This window comes from Pocillopora verrucosa, chromosome 5 (assembly GCF_036669915.1).
Source record: "Pocillopora verrucosa isolate sample1 chromosome 5, ASM3666991v2, whole genome shotgun sequence".
NCBI lineage: Eukaryota > Metazoa > Cnidaria > Anthozoa > Scleractinia > Pocilloporidae > Pocillopora > Pocillopora verrucosa.
Genome location: NC_089316.1, coordinates 22,710,565 through 22,727,996, shown reverse-complemented (window position 1 = coordinate 22,727,996; position 17,432 = coordinate 22,710,565). Strand labels below are relative to the sequence as shown.

General features: G+C 37.1%; 1 protein-coding gene across 1 annotated transcript; it reads right to left on the bottom strand.

Moving 5' to 3' along the window:
• Positions 1-1,767: 1,767 nt before the first annotated feature.
• Positions 1,768-11,907, bottom strand: LOC136281276 (uncharacterized). The gene is made up of 9 exons (XM_066167664.1): positions 11,733-11,907; positions 10,982-11,244; positions 8,282-8,315; positions 7,382-7,489; positions 6,468-6,581; positions 5,663-5,773; positions 4,354-4,667; positions 3,700-3,838; positions 1,768-2,892 (listed from the first exon to the last, which is right to left on the bottom strand). The coding sequence occupies exons 1-9, from the start codon at positions 11,809-11,811 to the stop codon at positions 2,528-2,530; spliced, it is 1,527 nt and encodes a 508-aa protein (XP_066023761.1). The 5' UTR covers positions 11,812-11,907; the 3' UTR covers positions 1,768-2,527.
• Positions 11,908-17,432: the final 5,525 nt, after the last annotated feature.

The window sequence follows — 17,432 nt, the reverse complement described above, 5'->3', positions numbered from 1 at the left end:
CTTTCTCACGCCCTTCGTGTTTAGAAAAGTGTACAAAGGAGTCATTATTGTGATCAGTTTTTGACCTTGTTTTAGGGAGACATGCCATAATCTCATAGTCAGTAGTCCATACTGTTAGCCAGTCTGAACAAATGCTTCTTTTTCACGTAGGAAGAAAAGAAAATCCCTGACTTACCAGGGAGAGGAGAGAAAACAAATTTTAATTTCGAGTTTCTGCCCCTTCTTCCCTGCAGGGCTGTTAAATCTTATAAAGGTATGTCGTGAGACACCTTCATAACAACATGTCAGCGAACCCACTTATCGGTGTCTCCTCTCAGGAACACGTAAAAATAGCTTGTAGTGCCAAATCATTTATGCCCATCTATTATTAATCAGTAATATTATTCGCTTCAGTCTCAATGAATTTTGTTGAATAATCCCCGAGTTGAAGTCGAGGGAAGTATTTGTCCTTCTGAGTGTCAGACCCTGTGGCATTTGTTTATTAACTGCATGCACGCAAGTTCATTTTGGAACAGATTCCAGGAGTGGAACTCAATCTCTGGTAATAAGAAACTGCTGTGGTCACAACTTTGTAAATAACACTGTGATGTATTTTGACTTGTTTGCGTGTCCTTTTACCGATCACGTTTACGCAACGTTTTAGGACAACTCAGCATTTATTCTCCATTCGATTGTTATGAAGACCTAAAATCTTCAATGTAGAAGATAAAATACGAAGTTTGAAAGGTCAAAAGGAGATCTCGGCCAATTCTCAGAATTTGTAACTAATCTTTGAAACGAGCGCAATAGAGCAAACACATGGATTTGCGTTGTTTTTAAGATGTTGGTGGATGAAATTTAGAGATATAACTGCGAGTTTAAAGGGAACGGTGACCTCATTGGTGTATAAACTATGCATTGATATACTTTTTTAGCCCGTTTAACGCGTGCATTTTGAGAACTATTTGACATAAATTGGTGATTTTTGATATGCAAGTTAAGGTCGAAGAGAAGGTTCGGCTATTTTCACGCTTGTATGAAAAATGTTGCAGATGAAGTCTCCATATTTTTTCAGTGACCTAACTGAATACATTTTGTAACTTGTAACAAGATAGATTTCCATGAGCTATAGGAAATAGAGCAGTGAAGTTAAAACCGAAGAATTGGTTATGCTTATTGACACATTTTCATAGAATTGTATGAATTAAGTTTCTTTGTTTGAGAAATTTCTCTCTCCAACATTGAGCAGAGGCTCTGACGTCCGCCGTGGAATGGTCAATTTAAAAAAGTAATTGGTGATTTATTGCGACATTTAAAGAGGCTGGCTCTGTTCTGCTTTAGAGCTAGTTTAAATGGAAATGGAAGCTGACAATAAGAGTTACGTTTTCTACTCTCTGAGAGAATTGCACTCTTTAACAAGTTCAAAGGGTTAAGGTCAAGGGAACGGGGTCAAAGGTGTATCTTCCTTAGAGACGGGGTCAAAGGTTTATCGTCCTTAGGGACGGCCAAAGGTTTATCGTCCTCTCCGAAAAGGCTAGAGTGTCTTACCATTTCTCAATGGTTCTAACAAAGACTACAAGTTCTACTCAGTTATTTCAAGACCATGAGTGTTAGTCCAGTCTGGGGCATGAACCCTCAACCTTCCGCACGGGAGTCCAGCGCTCTACAACATGAGCTAACCAAGTGCGAATGAAAGTCTGAATCTAACGCTACGAAGTGCTTTATTAATCCAAGAATAGTCAAAACGTTTTACATCAGAAGCATCGATCTAAACGTCATAAAGGTAACTCTTTTCAAGAAAGCTTGATTTCAATCGGATTGTTTTTGTGTTTAGAATTATGTGATAAAATCTAATTATAAGCTGTCGTAAATGTATTACATATAACATACCCTTTCGAAATCTGTCTTCAAAAGTAGTAAAGTTCGACACCCGAAGCCACCAATTTGAAAAAAGTTCAATTATTTGATTGTAACTATCAGGACATGAACTACATTAGTAAATCAACTGATTCATTCATTTGTTTGTTTGTTTGTTTAAGGTCTTTCATAGAAGGAAATAGAACGTAACACCCTGTTACAAGAAAGCATTATTGGTAGGCGGTCATGTTGTAAAGCAAGGTTCAAAATGGCGGCGAACAATACCAAATTTTTCGACACTTTTTAGAAAGCAAATTTTATCAAGGTAAAAAGTTTTTGCGGAGCTAAAAACACGTGCAGTGTCATAATTGTGCGAAAGTTTTTTTGATGAAAAAGATGGAGCAATACGTTCTAAGACGGCCTCAATGGGATTAAACGTGGGCCGTAAACCGGGAAAATTAAGCCGCTTGGCGTACAAATAGACAAATGTTAACCGTTAATTGTAAGAAAAGTGAACCGTGTCAAATGATCTATTAGCCGTAAAATGGCCAAAAGTTCAACTGTTAGCAGAAAAAGCCATCACCCCATTGAGACCCCCTTTTTGGGAGCATGCTTCTCCTTCACAGTACATTTTTACCGCCCTTCCCCCTGTCTCGTTTTCTTTCTTTGGCTGCTAAAGCACAGCGAATGTTTATTCTCCACAATATTGTCCACAACTCCTTGGTTTTACCAGTCCATATGCAAAAAAGTCGCCACAATTCTTGACCGATATAAATTTCTGATCACTACAGCAGTCGTTCTTAGAAGTAAAGCACACCCTCATGTTTACTACACCTTGCGTCACATTAGGGTGATGTCCATCCAACCATCCGGGTCTATTAGTATTGCAGTGAGAAAGAGGAACACAGGCTGTTGGCATTTGAGTACCAGCTGGTTCCATAAAACGGAACCATTTTTTTTCAGAAGGTAAAATATCTCGGTCACATTGGCCGCCAGCACCCTCGAAGGTTTTCTTCCTTTTCGCCTGACTTAGCACATCATGCTTATAGCAAGGGTCTATGAATTAAATGACAATTATTCCATGGACGTGCGTTATATGCAGGGTATATGCGTTAAGTAACAATTATTCCATAGGCGTGCGTTGGATATGAGATGGTAAATAGCCAACAAGGCGTCAAATGCCGAGTTAACTTTAACCAATCTTATCTCCAACAAGCGCGGTCAGAATAATATTTTCATTCAATTTCATTCAATCCTTAATGTTTGCCAATTTACCTTATTTATCAACCACTAAACGGAGAGGTACCATAAACGGTCTCGTATCTGAGTGCAAAACTTTTCAAAATTTTAAATCGATAGAACACTTCTCTAAAACTTTCCAAGATTCTATAAACAAAAGGTTATTGCAACTATCTCCCCAACAGATTTGGCTATAGCTGTTCTGTTCTCTGAAATGTGTCACAAGTTGGGCGATAGAATCTCCAAATGAATTTAAGAGACTTTTGCAAAATTACGAGGTCAGTATTTAAATGCACAGCATTAATAGAAAACAATAAAGCAATCAGATTTTAAGGATTTTTATTGTGTATTGTTTACTTTTGTCTCAAACCTGACTGAATTTGACGGTGGGTAAGATGAGAATACCACTATCACTACTACTGCTGCGTCTGATAAAACTTATTCGAACTCTACCGCTACAACTATTAATACTGCAACTACTAGCACTCTACAATTATAACTGCTACAACTACTACAACTACTACTACTACTACTACCACCACTACTATTACTATTAGCACTACCACTACTACTAAAACTAGTACTTCTACGTCATTGAAAATGTCAAGAAGATGACATACTTACCATCAAATCCATAAACCTCCACTTTTAGACAATTCCAGATATGCTGCAAATTTGGAATAAAGCGAACATGCCTTGCAGACATTGTCTTTGGAAGCTTGTGTTGGTCAATTGTAACATTTTTGCCCGACCTGTCAAAATGCTTCGGAACAAAAGGAAAGATTAAATGAAAGTGATGAGTGATTATTCATTAATATTTTTATAAACGATCATTGTCTTTATTTGGTTAACGCTTTCATTCCTTGAAGGTATTAGCTAATTTTTATTGCTATACTGTAAAATTTGAGAGGAAAGAGAGGTTATATATGTATGAGTCTATTTAGACAGTGAAGTTGAATTGACTGCAACTCCAAGTACGTCATCACGGCAAATCGGTGTTCATCAGAATGGCTCTCAAAGAAGGATTTGGTCATACCCTCTCAACCAAGTAACAGAAATGGAAACTCTTACGAGGATTCAGGTCATAGCGAGGTTCTTTTATGCCATGAGTCCTACAGGCTGGTAGGATCAATTAATAATTTTTTATAGTAACTCTTGTCATAAACTTTCTAGTGAAGTGACCAGTTATGCAGCCGTGAGCCAGAATAATCATGCTCATCATAATTTTTTTCTTTTCTAGAGCTCTTTACAATCCACTCAGTCATTAAATCACCATACCATAATGGAGCCATCTTCTTGTTCGTAAGGCACCCACTGTCTTCCATTATTTGAGAAAAACAGGCTGAATTTGGTAATCCAGCCGTCTGCACCTCCTCGCGTTGCAACAGCACAAACATCGATTGTTCGATTGAAATCAATCTGGAGCCAGTCCTGGGAGCTAGCATTTCCCGCACACCAACCTTTCCCGTTTAGCCGACCATGAAGGGCCTGATGAGATTCATCTAAGTGGGAAGACGCTCTCATCTGCTGATTAGAGATCACGTTGGGATTGGCAACACCAATAGGGTTGTCGAAGCAGTCGTTGACATGATCTATGCAAGCACAAATGTACGTTCATCTCTTTACATTCTAGCTGATTTGCACAGATAATTTGGCCCTGGGTTAGTTTAACCATTTCATTTAGCCATGTTCATTTGTGGGCAGTTCTTACCTTCAGTTTTGCCTGAAAACACTACTTACGAGATCTCCACCCTGGTACAAGACACAAACCCAGCTTAACCTCTAATTCTAGACTGATACTGGTCGGTTTTTAACAACCTAGGCTTGTGTTGTAACCAATTTTGCGCTTTAAGATTGCACGGGACAGTTTTTCAGAAATTGAAAAGAGGTTAAGTAGTCACATGAAGTCCATCGTAGTCGTTCAACATAAATAACATCACCATTCCTCTTTACCGTTATAAATTCAAATGACAGCAAGGCATTATGAGGGGCTTCAGAATGATCTAACAACTATCACTCTGTATTTTTTATCTCACTTCAAACAGTGTCACTTTCCGTCAAGCCGTCAATTTAGGATAGGTCCTCCCATTTTCATACATACATACATATATATGTTTTTATTTAAATATATGTATATATATAATATACCCTTTTGTGTAACAGGATAATTTGGTATTATCACTTACTTGATGACGTAAATTGGCCACTGTAAAGAGTATGGAGGAACGTGATGAGAAGTTCTGACCTTCAGTGGAGGAATTGTGGGTTATGTGTGTGTTTATATGCAGAAAATGAAACTATGGTATTGGTGGGAATATGGTGACGAGAAAACAAGAATAAACTAGTTCAATGAGAAGCGCTCGTAGATACCGTGGAGATTAAGAGTGTTGATGTGAGAGATAAATTTTTGTTCTAGAGTTTTGCGGCTCTCCGAACTGCCAAGATGTAGGGAAAGGCCGAAAATTGCCATAAGTTTCTTAGAATTATAAGGGAGATGAAAGTGTTTAGCGACTGGTTTGGATGTGTTCTTGATATTTATGTTATTAACTCAGTCGATGGTACTATATTATCGTGGAATATGTCTTACTTGTACATCTGCCTCCCTTTCGGTCAAAGGGACAGACACAGCTGTAATGTCCAATCAGATCTTGACACGTCCCTTTTAGACATGGGTTGCTTGAGCATTCGTCCACTATATCTGAATTAAAGGAACGGTAGGAGAAAATAAATCATCTCCTGCGACCATTATTTTTCGACATTAGTCACCCAGAAGAGGGGTGGGGTGGGAGAATTTTGGTTCCCTCACCACAAAACTTACCTGATTCCTTCATAAAAGATTCCTTCACCCTCCCTTCCCCCCCCCCCCCCTACCTCCGGGCGATAAAAAATGGACAGTTCTCAAAGATAATTCCATGATTATATCATCACGATTTCATGTGTAGGGATAATTTTAGATATAATTATTTTAAAAAATCTAAGGTTTGCGGGTTGCTCAACAAAAATCTCGATAACTGTCATTATGGATCAATCTGGAAAGGAAAGGACCATTTCATGTTTCCAAGGGGGACTGGGAAGTTGTGGTGGACATCATTACAATTGCAGGTTGTTTATATCATTTAGATTATTATTTATATTGAGGGGTGTTTGGAAAGTTAAATAAATTATTACAATTGGTACTTGTATCATTCTCATCATGTTTTGAAATTTTCTAGGAAGACGTGTTCGATACGATATGATAACTTTATTTATATTCGGTATTTCCATCAGTCAATTAACTACAATAAAAATAATAAAAATATTTGAAAAACGAAAACGTCTTTTCGCGATTTTCGCTTTGTGGTAAACTTCATACATCATACACTATGCAACACATGTGTTCTAGCTATACTGACCAGTTTCACAGTACATTCCAGAGCTCCCCTCGACGCACTGACAGGTGTAATTATTTTTCCCATTTTTGCAAGTGGCTCCGTTTAAACATTTATGTCCGTGGCAGTAGTTTCTTGCTGCAGCAAATCAAAATCAATGCACAAATGGCTTAGTGGAGCAGTTGAAAGACAATTTTCCCTCTGCAGTCACATACATACATTTTCCTTTCTATGCCCATCAAATGTCCCTTTTCCAATTTCTAAGAGCAAGTACAACACTCGACAGTTGTCTTCAAATGCACGTCAAAAATCGCATAACGGACGTCACCGTATCGAATCTCGCTCAAAAGGCTGTATTTTATATGAGACATGACTGATAAGCTATAAAAGTAAGAACTAAAAGGCCTAAAACCAAAGCAGGAACTTTAAGTGAACCACGCTTCTCTACTGTTCCTATTCGAGATGCCGAGAAAGTCATAAGTTTGTAGCTGAGTAGGTAAAATAACTGACTTTACAGTCCATTTTGAAAATGACTTAAGAAAAGTATAGTTTACTTTTTCGCATTTCAATCCGCTTTAAGCAGGGAATATTTGCACTCTTCTTTCAATATTTTTTTTTTCAAAAAAAAGAATGTAGGTTGACTACAGTAAGACATCGATGGACTCCTTCGCAGAAAGGTTTTTTTGCGAGCGTGAGGTACGCATAAACTACGCCGCATTTCTAATGAATGCTATTGTATCATACTCGTAGGAAAGGTATGCTGTCGTCCGAAATCAGATTGCATTAATGCAATCAACGGAAAGCTTGTCAATAGACGGGACAAATTCAAGCATTACAGCGCTTTCAAAAGCATTGAAGTCTACCTGAGCTTGCAAAGACAAATTACAATGCATTAGGTTGCGCATTGGTATCCATGCAAAATTTATTATGTGGCTTACTCTGACAATCTTCTCCTTCCCATTCTGGAGGACAAGTGCATTTGTAGCTCCCAGGGCTACTTTTGCATGTTCCTGAATGGCAAGGATTGTTGATGCATTCGTCTATGTCTAAATACAGGTACAGAAAAGTGAAAGAGTTAAAGGAAGACAGAGTTGACAAAAGAATTTATCTAAAGGCGTAGTGGGGTGGATGATTTTCAGGTGATCACATGGTTTTCAAGGGGAACCACCAATTGGTAGCTCTGGCTTTGAATCATGGATACATGAATGAATGAAAACTCCTACCACTTTAAGATATACCTCCGATCTCAAACCTGAGACAGCGGATTTCTCAATCATCAAAATAAGATATCTTTCGAAACTGCTTCCAGAATGAAAACGTTGGTAAATGGAAAAATACAGATAAGACTGCTACTTTTTTTTCTTTTAGAAAGCATTCATTTTATATAACCGAGTAGTAATTGGTCTTTGAACTGTGTAAGGTCGATGCAATGTCTTTCTTCAATTTCCGTTTTTGTCTTGTTTTGTTTTTCTTTTCTCTTTTGGCATTCTTGTTGTCCTTTTTGCCTTTACTCTTCTTGTTTTTGTAAGTTAAGTGTTACGTTCCTTTGTTCTTTGTTTTAATCTGGATTTACGCGAATGAATAAATAACGACTTAGAGTAAAAACATCTTTTCCGTCATGGTTCGAGGCAAAATATTGTGTTTCAAACTTGGAAATAAGGTTTGATAGAGGAAAAACCGTCTCTTTAAGGCATTAATATCTTATTACAACGTTGCTGATTTCGAAAAACCGCCAGGAGCTGATTTTCTCTTGAGCTGTGCCAGCCTCTAATACTTTGAAATACTCTGGCTGAACGAGGCTAGATGAAAATTTTCGCCAGCTATGTTAGTCAGCTTACCTTCTTCGCATTGTTTCGCCATATCACAATTTCTCTAAGGATTAAAACAAGATGTTTAACTATTAGTGATAGATCATTACTGATATGTATGGATACAAACCAAGGATACTTTACATTAGGCCCAGTTCAAACGTCGAACTTTTCATGTACCGAACCCTATACCTTTTCGAGTCGATTCGAATAATTAGGTTTGGCAGATGATTTAGACGTCGAACTTAATGTGCTGTACCTAATACTCACGAAGACTTGAGAACAAAGTCTGCGGTCAGCAGTGCTAGATTCAATATGGCGGATAGCATGTGGGGAAGCGAGTACTCTGGAAACTCGGAGCTTGTTATTCTCGTTAATGCCATCCGTCAAAATAGAAGATGGCGCTTAAACATGCAAATGAGCTTACACCACCTTGTTTCCCGTAAAAGACAAGTTTTACATGTGTGCTTCCTTCTTTTATTATTGATTTCCAATCAAGGCAACAACATCACTACCAATAAAAGCTAAGTTTTTCGTTTGTCTCACGATGTAATCACGTGTGATGTATATCGCGACGTTTCGACTGCATACTGCTAGTCCTCTTCAGGCGATGAGGTCGACTGGTCATGCATGATCTTATAAAGTATGATGCTCTGCTGTGATTAGTTGTTTTTCAACAGCTCTGATTGGTGAATCTCGATCCTTGCTGTTTAACCCAGTAATTTCCTCCCTCGGCAGTCCGCTGTCGCACGGCTCTCCTGTTGTTATATTTTTTGATCGTGGGCATCCACGCTCCTGGAATTTCTATTCCACTATCCTTGTTGATGTTGTTAGGGTGAAGTCTTATATGAATTGCCTCTTTGACTTTGAAAGGTAGATGGAGGGTACTTCTACGCAAGAGTGAGAGCGATCGAGACCAAGTCCGTATTATAACCTGTCATGCATGGTCCTTCACGATATTTGTATCATGCAAGGTGATACAATTTCCAAGAAATTGGACCTGGGCAATTCTGAGAATAGAGATCGGGAAGAAATCAGGAATTTATTGGACATGAGTGATTGCCCAAGTGTAAGGGATGCACTTCAAAAGATTACACTGATAATTTTTGTAATATACTGATCAGACCAGAACGAATTTCAATGCAAATTGAAACAATATTAAATAATCTAAATCTTTGTCTTTTCTCCACTTCTCTTTCATTTAAATTTTCAAAACCATTTCTTATACTTTCTTGAAATCATTATCAAAATGTGTCAATATTTAGAAATATAATCAAGTATGAAACCAGTATGACATTTTATCTGATGAACCATGATGATAATAATCTACCAATAGGAATCCATGTGTATATTACTATTGTACTTCAAAAGCTTACACTAATAACTTTTTTAACATACTGATCGGACCAAAACGAATTTAAATGGAAACTGAAACTATAACTAATCTTAATTTTTGTCTTTATCTTCTTTTCTCTTTCATTTTAACTTTCAAAACTATTTCTTATATTTTCTTTAAATCATTGAAATCTAACATTCATTAGCTCAAATCAATATTTGATATCAATATCTGGTAGAGCTGTCCCATAAGACCCATCTGGCATTCTAAGACACTTTTCAACCACTCCATGGTTGATGTATTTCGACGTTTGCTGTTTGATTGATCATTAGTTTGATCGCCTGAAATCATCTCTTTCCCCAGTTTCTCATGAAAGCAAAGCTCGCAATAGGCTACTGACCTTCCTTGCTTCCAGCCCAAAACATTTTCGTCGTTTTCAAAGACACAGCATACAGTGCAAAAGTACTCCTTACACGTTAGACATGTATACTTTTTTTGTTTTAAAACAAGATGAGCACATACTTTCCTCCCTTCCCGCCATATTGTTCGAATGCTTTTGCGCATGGCATGTATTGGAAGCGTTCTGAATTGTGGGTTAAATATAATTTATTTAATATATATATAATGTATGCATTAGATTCAGTACATCAAAAGTTCGACGTATGAAACGATGTCGATCTTTTATCGTTTTATTCGACAAGCCTAGTCGGATAGAATGGTACTGTCGACCCGAATACAAATCTGCCGATCCTAATTGATTCGTACGTCGTACTTTTCATGTACTTAATAGCAACTTTAGGTTCGGTACATGAAAAGTTCGACGCTTGAACAGGGCCTTAGCTAAACTTGCATCGTATGTTTTCCTTTTTTTCAATTTTTTTTTCTGCGTTAATTTCCATGAGAACACGACGTAAGTTGTCAGACGGAACTTTGCATAGTTATAGTGTTCATTCAATCGAGATAAACACCCGAAGAGAAGTTCCATATCTATGTGCGCCCATGTGTTAATCTATATGTATATTTAATGAGTATAACAAATGCCTCTAAAATAACTGTTTGGATCGTTTCCCATCGAGACTTGTATTTCTATCACGTGCACACGAGGCTTCTATTAATTATCCATCAAAAGATTCAAACAATTTCCGAAGGAATATTCAACTAACGTTAATCCTCAGGAAGAACATCTACGCGGGAGAGTAATAAATGTTAGGTATTTAGTCTTTCAGCTTTATTTTGTTTTGGCCTGCCTCTCCAATTTCTAAACATCACCTCTTTGCACGTTTTGACATACGTTTCATGTCGTTTTTAAAAATATAAATTTGATGTTGAATCCTACAATATTCTGAAGTCGACATTTGTTTGAGATTTGTGAGCGACTGGGTAAGACTTCTTACCTCAATACCCAAGTATAGAAAGTCATCCATAAGTTTTGTATCGTTCGGATGTTTTAATTGGTCCGAGTCACTCAGCTGACACAGGACTTTGTCTTTCCTTACTTGACCTATGTTGATTGATCGACATTTCTGTTCCATGATACATCGATTTCTGCAGTGGTTATTCATGCGTGGTCCAATAAATAACGTAATATTGGCAAAGACATGACCCACCAAAGCAAAGCCATGGCTTGGTTCTGAAAACTTGACACGTCTGCAGATTTCTGAAAATTTTAAAACAGGTCCTTTCAATAAGCTTTACAACCCCGACATAACCCAGCTTTAGCAAGAGAAGCGTAGATGAAAGCTCGAAGAGAACCTGTCCCAGGCTTCCTGTTGGAAACACCAAGAGGACACGAATATTTCCAAATTACCTTTTGTTTTTAACCATCGTGTGAAATTTGGTTATCACGATCCTGCCAGCTAGGCTTTTCACATGAAAGATTTTTTTGTTAATGATGATGAAATCAAGCCTCTCAGGGAAAAAACAAACAAACGAACGAACGAAAGACAGCGAGAAAAAGTGTGATTTGTATTTTGAGAGTAACACAGGAAAATAGCTTGTGAAGTTTTATGACTGAGAGTTCGGAAAAACCGAGGTCGACCATTATTACCTTACAGTAATTTTTGAAGCCTCAAATGTAAAAATAATCAATCAATGTATTTTATTATAATTATCATTTACCTTTCAGAAATACCGAACTGTACCTACCTTGGTTTGCAGTCGCACGGTTGTGAGAGCAACCTCCTAATAGGGCAAACAGATACAGAAAAAGCTTCATTCTAGACATTTAGCCTGTAGAGAAGCTCCATTTGCTCATACCAAAGAAACCGCGTTTTAAATGGCTGTATCATCTCTGACAAAGGTTAATCACCCAACCGTGCATGAATACATGTAAGACTCTGTGTCGACATGGTGGCACCAACGCTTTATGATCAAGGAAATTATTCCTTAATTTTTAATGATGTAAATGTTGTTGTTAAGCAGAGAAAAAAAGATGAATAAAGATGTGTTACGTTTTTTTTTCCGGAATGGCATAGCACATTTAAGCTTTCTCACGCCTTTTGTGTTCAGAATAGTAAACAGAGGAGTTGTTATTTGGATCAATTTTGATCTTGTTTTAGTGAAACAGTCTAAGCAAATGCTTTTTTTCACGTGGGAAAAATATAATCCTGCACTTACAAGGAATATGGGAGAAATTATCTTTTCATTTCGAATTTTTACCCCTGCAGGGCTGTTGAATATTATAAAGGTATGTCGTGATACACCGTCATAACAATGTGTGAGCGTTTACATTTATCGTTGTCTAATTTCAGGCACACGTTAAATTTTTAATGATGTAAATGTTGTTGTTAAGCAGAGAAAAAAGATGAATAAAGATGTGTTACGTTTTTTTTCGGAATGGCATAACACATTTAAGCTTTCTCACGCCTTCTGTGTTCAGAAAAGTAAACAGGAGTTGTTATTTGGATCAATTTTGATCTTGTTTTAGTGAGACAGTCCAAGCAAATGCTTTTTTTCATGTGGGAAATGTATGATCCTGGAATTACAAGGAATATGGGAGAAATCATCTTTTCATTTCGAATTTTTACCCCTGCAGGGCTGTTGAATATTATAGAGGTATGTCGTGATACACCGTCATAACAATGTGTGAGCGTTTACATTTATCGTTGTCTAATTTCAGGCACACGTTAAATTTTTAATGATGTAAATGTTGTTGTTAAGCAGAGGAAAAAAGATGAATAAAGATGTGTTACGTTTTTTTTCCGGAATGGCATAACACATTTAAGCTTTCTCACGCCTTCTGTGTTCAGAATAGTAAACAGAGGAGTTGTTTTTTGGATCAATTTTGATCTTGTTTTAGTGAGACAGTCTAAGCAAATGCTTTTTTTCACGTGGGAAAAATATAATCCTGCACTTACAAGGAATATGGGAGAAATTATCTTTTCATTTCGAATTTTTACCCCTGCAGGGCTGTTGAATATTATAAAGGTATGTCGTGATACACCGTCATAACAATGTGTGAGCGTTTACATTTATCGTTGTCTAATTTCAGGCACACGTTAAATTTTTAATGATGTAAATGTTGTTGTTAAGCAGAGAAAAAAGATGAATGAAGATGTGTTACGTTTTTATTCCGGAATGGCATGACACATTGAAACTTTCTCACGCCTTTTGTGTTAAGAAAAGTAAAACAGAGGAGTTGTTATTTGGATCAATTTTGATCTTGTTTTAGTGAGACAGTCTAAGCAAATGCTTTTTTTCACGTGAAAAATGTATAATCCTGGACTTACCAGGAATATGGGAGAAATCATCTTTTCATTTCTAATTTTTACCCCTGCAGGGCTGTTGAATATTATAAAGGTATGTCGTGATACACCGTCATAACAATGTGTGAGCGTTTACATTTATCGTTGTGTAATTTCAGGCACACGTTAAAATAGCTGGTAATGCCAAATGATTTATGCCCATCTATTATTTAACAATTACAAGTCTCAGTCTCATTGAATTGCGTTGAATAATCCTCGAGTTGAAGTCGAGGGGATTATTCAAAAATCTTCATCTTCATCATTTGTTGTTACGAGTCTGTTGAATAAGTGACTCGTTATTTTATCTTTTTCCCTTTTTTAGTTCCGAATAAGAGAAAATAAAATTAGCTGATAAATGTTTTATAGAATTATGTAACTCCCTTTGGGTACTGTTTTCCTGATTACTCTGGATAACATGCTGGTCGGAATGGTCCAATATTGTATTATTTTATTCGTTTGTTTTTTTTGTTTTTTGTTTTGTTTTTTTGTGTTTTTTATTATTTTTTTTTTTCGTTCTGTTTGTTGTATAGAGACTTTACGAGTCTGTAAATAAGTCAATCTTTTTCTACGCATTTTTTTCTCCCATTTTTAGTTCAGGATTCAAGGAAATATAACAAAATGAAATCTTTTTTTACATAATCATATAATGCCAAACAGAGCTTTTTTTAAGCAGTGCAGTATGCAGGTAGAATTTTGATTTTAATATATTGGCGGGTGTTTTGCTTTGTTTTGTTTTGTTTTGTTCTTTTTATGAGTATTTTGATATAGTGTTATAGATATCAGTTCTGTTTACACCCCCCCCCCCAGCCCACCCTGCCCTTAATGGTAATTTAATACATTCCATAATAATGAAGTGGACCAACCTGTGGTTTCAAAAGGCCGTAGCTATCAAATAAGCTGCAATTCTCAAACGAAATAAACTGGTGCTAATAGCAGCAGTCTTTTTATTTTTCGAAGCACACCTCATGTTAACAACGTCTTGTGCCTCATACTTCTAAAAAATGGTTTCTGAAATCAGAATTTTGTTCTCCCCAAAAAAAGGTTTTGACTTCGCTACATAGAGTTTGCTCATAAACGAAATTTGCTGAGTAAGACGCTGATTTGCTTTCATCCATTGGGAATTGGGACCAAAAGTAGTAAATACGGATACTTGAGCCCTTGCGATGCTTTTGCCAAATTACACAATAATTAAGCACCGTTCACTAACCCATTTTTATTCTTTCCCCCGGGATGACCTTTCCTAGCCTTTTAACTACCTGTGTGCTAAGTCTCGATCGCAATATGGTGAATCATTCGAAATATTTGGAGTTTAATTGTATTTTTGGAAAAACTGAAATACCTACTAGGTTCCTGGGAAACTATTTGTCTTTACGAGCAGCTGGTTCTTGTTAACTCACCCGGAGTCCATGCATGAGATCACATGATTTCAGGATTCTCTTGTTCTTTTCTTTATCTTGCATCATTGAAAATCTTTATCAGAATTCACAAAACTACAAAACTGTTATTTATGATTCTCAGGGGTAAGAAACATACCAGTTCAGATTTTTCACCAACTGCAACAGCAGGTGGTATTGATAGAGTGCAAAGTTGACCTGCAACCCTTGACATCATTATCTCAATGATGAGTAGTAATCATTGACAAAGATGATAAATGACACATATCGCGCGATAAATGGGAAACTTGTAAGGTCGCACGTGATTGGCTGTCACGCACGTTGTTTCCGAAAAAGACGACAACGGCTGCAACAGTTGGAAAGTACTTTCGTAACGGGGTTGGCGATACAGAAGTAACATCTAGAAATTTACAAACCTGCATTGTAATCTGAAAGATTAGATAATCCACACTTGTTCTCAGACACTGACAGCTATCTCTGAAAACTCTCGTAAGATTTCGCAATATCAAGGTTTACTGTACTGATTCACCGAGTTATGTATCATAGAAGTATTGCAAAGGAATTCTCAATGATATTTTCACGAAAATAAAAGAGACTATTGTCTCCAAAACATACCTCCTCAACTGTTGCAGCCATTGTCGTCCATTGAAACAACACGCATGACTGCCGATCATGTGCGACGTACCAAGCTTCCCATTTATCGCGCGATAAAATTGAATTTTATCGGAATCCAGTAACCCTTCCTGCGGAAAATTTAACCTTTGACGCCTACAAAACGAATTTGCACCGCTTCAAGATTTATAATCTTTTTTCATATTGTAAAGTCTTTCGATGGATTGAAGGATTATCAGATGCATTGGAATAAATTCCACCGCGCGAATGGCTCAGGGTTTTATTGTTCTTATTTTAAATAGCAATAATTCCACTTTCTCATCCAAACTCATTGTCAGCTAGGAAAAGGATGGTGCAATCTTTTATTTCATAAAAGCAATAAAATTTTCCCATACGTTGATATTACGCAACATAAAGGTTCAAGTTTGCAAAAATCTCAAAGGGGTCGAACAGCAAATGAAGTGAAAAGTACAAAGCTTGAGGTAACCGTTAAGAATATCTGTAGAGCGGCCTCATCAGACTAAAACCTGGCTTCGACCAGCACTCATTATGGAAAAGAAATGTAACATTACACTAAACGAATAGAACAGAGAGTAGGAAAAATAAGAAACACAACCAATAATGACTACCTATTTTCAATTTAGAAGTGTGTGTGTGTGTGTGACCAAAGGAGCGTTTGAAGCATCGAATTTTTCGCTAATTAACAAACAAAAAAACCAAGTTTCCTTTCAGTTTTCACTTACCTTGATCATGATCCATAAATATCTCCTCAGTTCCTCAATTTCTTTGATTGGACGACCATTATCCTTAATTTCTTTGCTGTAATCTCAATTTCCTCGGCGTAGCCCTAATGAAAGATATATTCAGTCGAATATTGCTTGAGTTTTAATAAGAAAAGTTTTAATGGAGAATATTTTCCCGAAGTTCTCCCTTCAGGTTTCAGCCGAAAGGAACGTTTCTACGACGATCACTAACAAAAAAACATTACCTTTAGCAGCGCCAGAGCAAATCATATCCAATAACAAGGGGGATTAGACCAAAAACCACATCTTAAATAAGCTATGTTATAAACATCTTGGTTAGCGAACGTCATTATCTTTCAGAATTAAAAAAAAAATGAAATTAAGTAAGTTTTGTGACATACGACAATAATCAACTTTTGCTTCTAGCCTCCCGCTTTAATCAAAAGGTTTTCTTTAATTTCCCACAGACTGCAAATAAGGGTCATGAGAAATGTCATACGAATGTAAGGCTTGCAAAACCGAAGTTGAAATTTCAATTTCAAAATGTATATTTTACCAATACATTTCTCTTGTAGGACTAACACTTATCGTCCGTAACTTGGAGTTAGAAATAATTATTATTCTTGTAAGCAGTAAGATCGGTTCGATTAATGACGGAACGCCAGAAACCTTAAAAACAAAGACATGGATTCGGTCCTCAAAGTCCCGCCGGGTGATAATGAAGAATATTTTGTTCGTATCTAAAGATGGTTCTCCATTAATACTGAATTTTCTCCAGACTACATAAATATATGACTACGCTTCTGTAAACAGATTAAGCGGGGAGCAAACTGTTTTAATTGCGGGAGCCAAAGTATTTTATCAATACCACGTAGATAGTAAAGCTAGAATCGTATTTCATATAATTGCTTAATGTTTTTATTAAAAATTATGTAAAAATTCGAAATTTTCTGCATAAATATGGTAGGTAAGTTGAAAATGCCATCCTTTTCACGTTGCGTTTTCACATGCCAGTTCTTGAAGTCCTAATGCGCTAAACTTGGACTTTCCTTTCGTAGAGCTAGGACAACGTTCGTAAGGAGCGCCTAGGCTACGAGTTGGTCTTTTAAAGAATTTGTCGCCCGCGTACCAGGTTAAACTCAGGGTGACCGCGGAAAAGTCGCAGCGCTCGCGTAGCCCCATAACTAAGCAAAATAGTAGTCACCCGTCAAGCCGAAAAAAATTGGACTTGACACCGTACGGGCGTCGGTGCAAGGTGCTACTTTTAGTATGCGCACCTAACTGCATTGCGGACACTATCCTAGCCATTACGTAATGGACGGGTGAAGGAGAAGGCAATGCGCAGGCGCGATT

What these genes read in the sequence shown, in the direction of transcription:
- LOC136281276 (XM_066167664.1), bottom strand. Translation starts at nt 11,811, where the DNA reads ATGTCTAGAATGAAGCTTTTTCTGTATCTGTTTGCCCTATTAGGAGGT. An exon ending in TGGAATGTACTGTGAAACTG is followed by an intron (nt 5,774 to 6,467) that starts GTCAGTATAGCT and finishes CCTTTAATTCAG; the next exon opens with ATATAGTGGACGAATGCTCA. An exon ending in GGAGGTTTATGGATTTGATG is followed by an intron (nt 2,893 to 3,699) that starts GTAAGTATGTCA and finishes TTTAATTCATAG; the next exon opens with ACCCTTGCTATAAGCATGAT.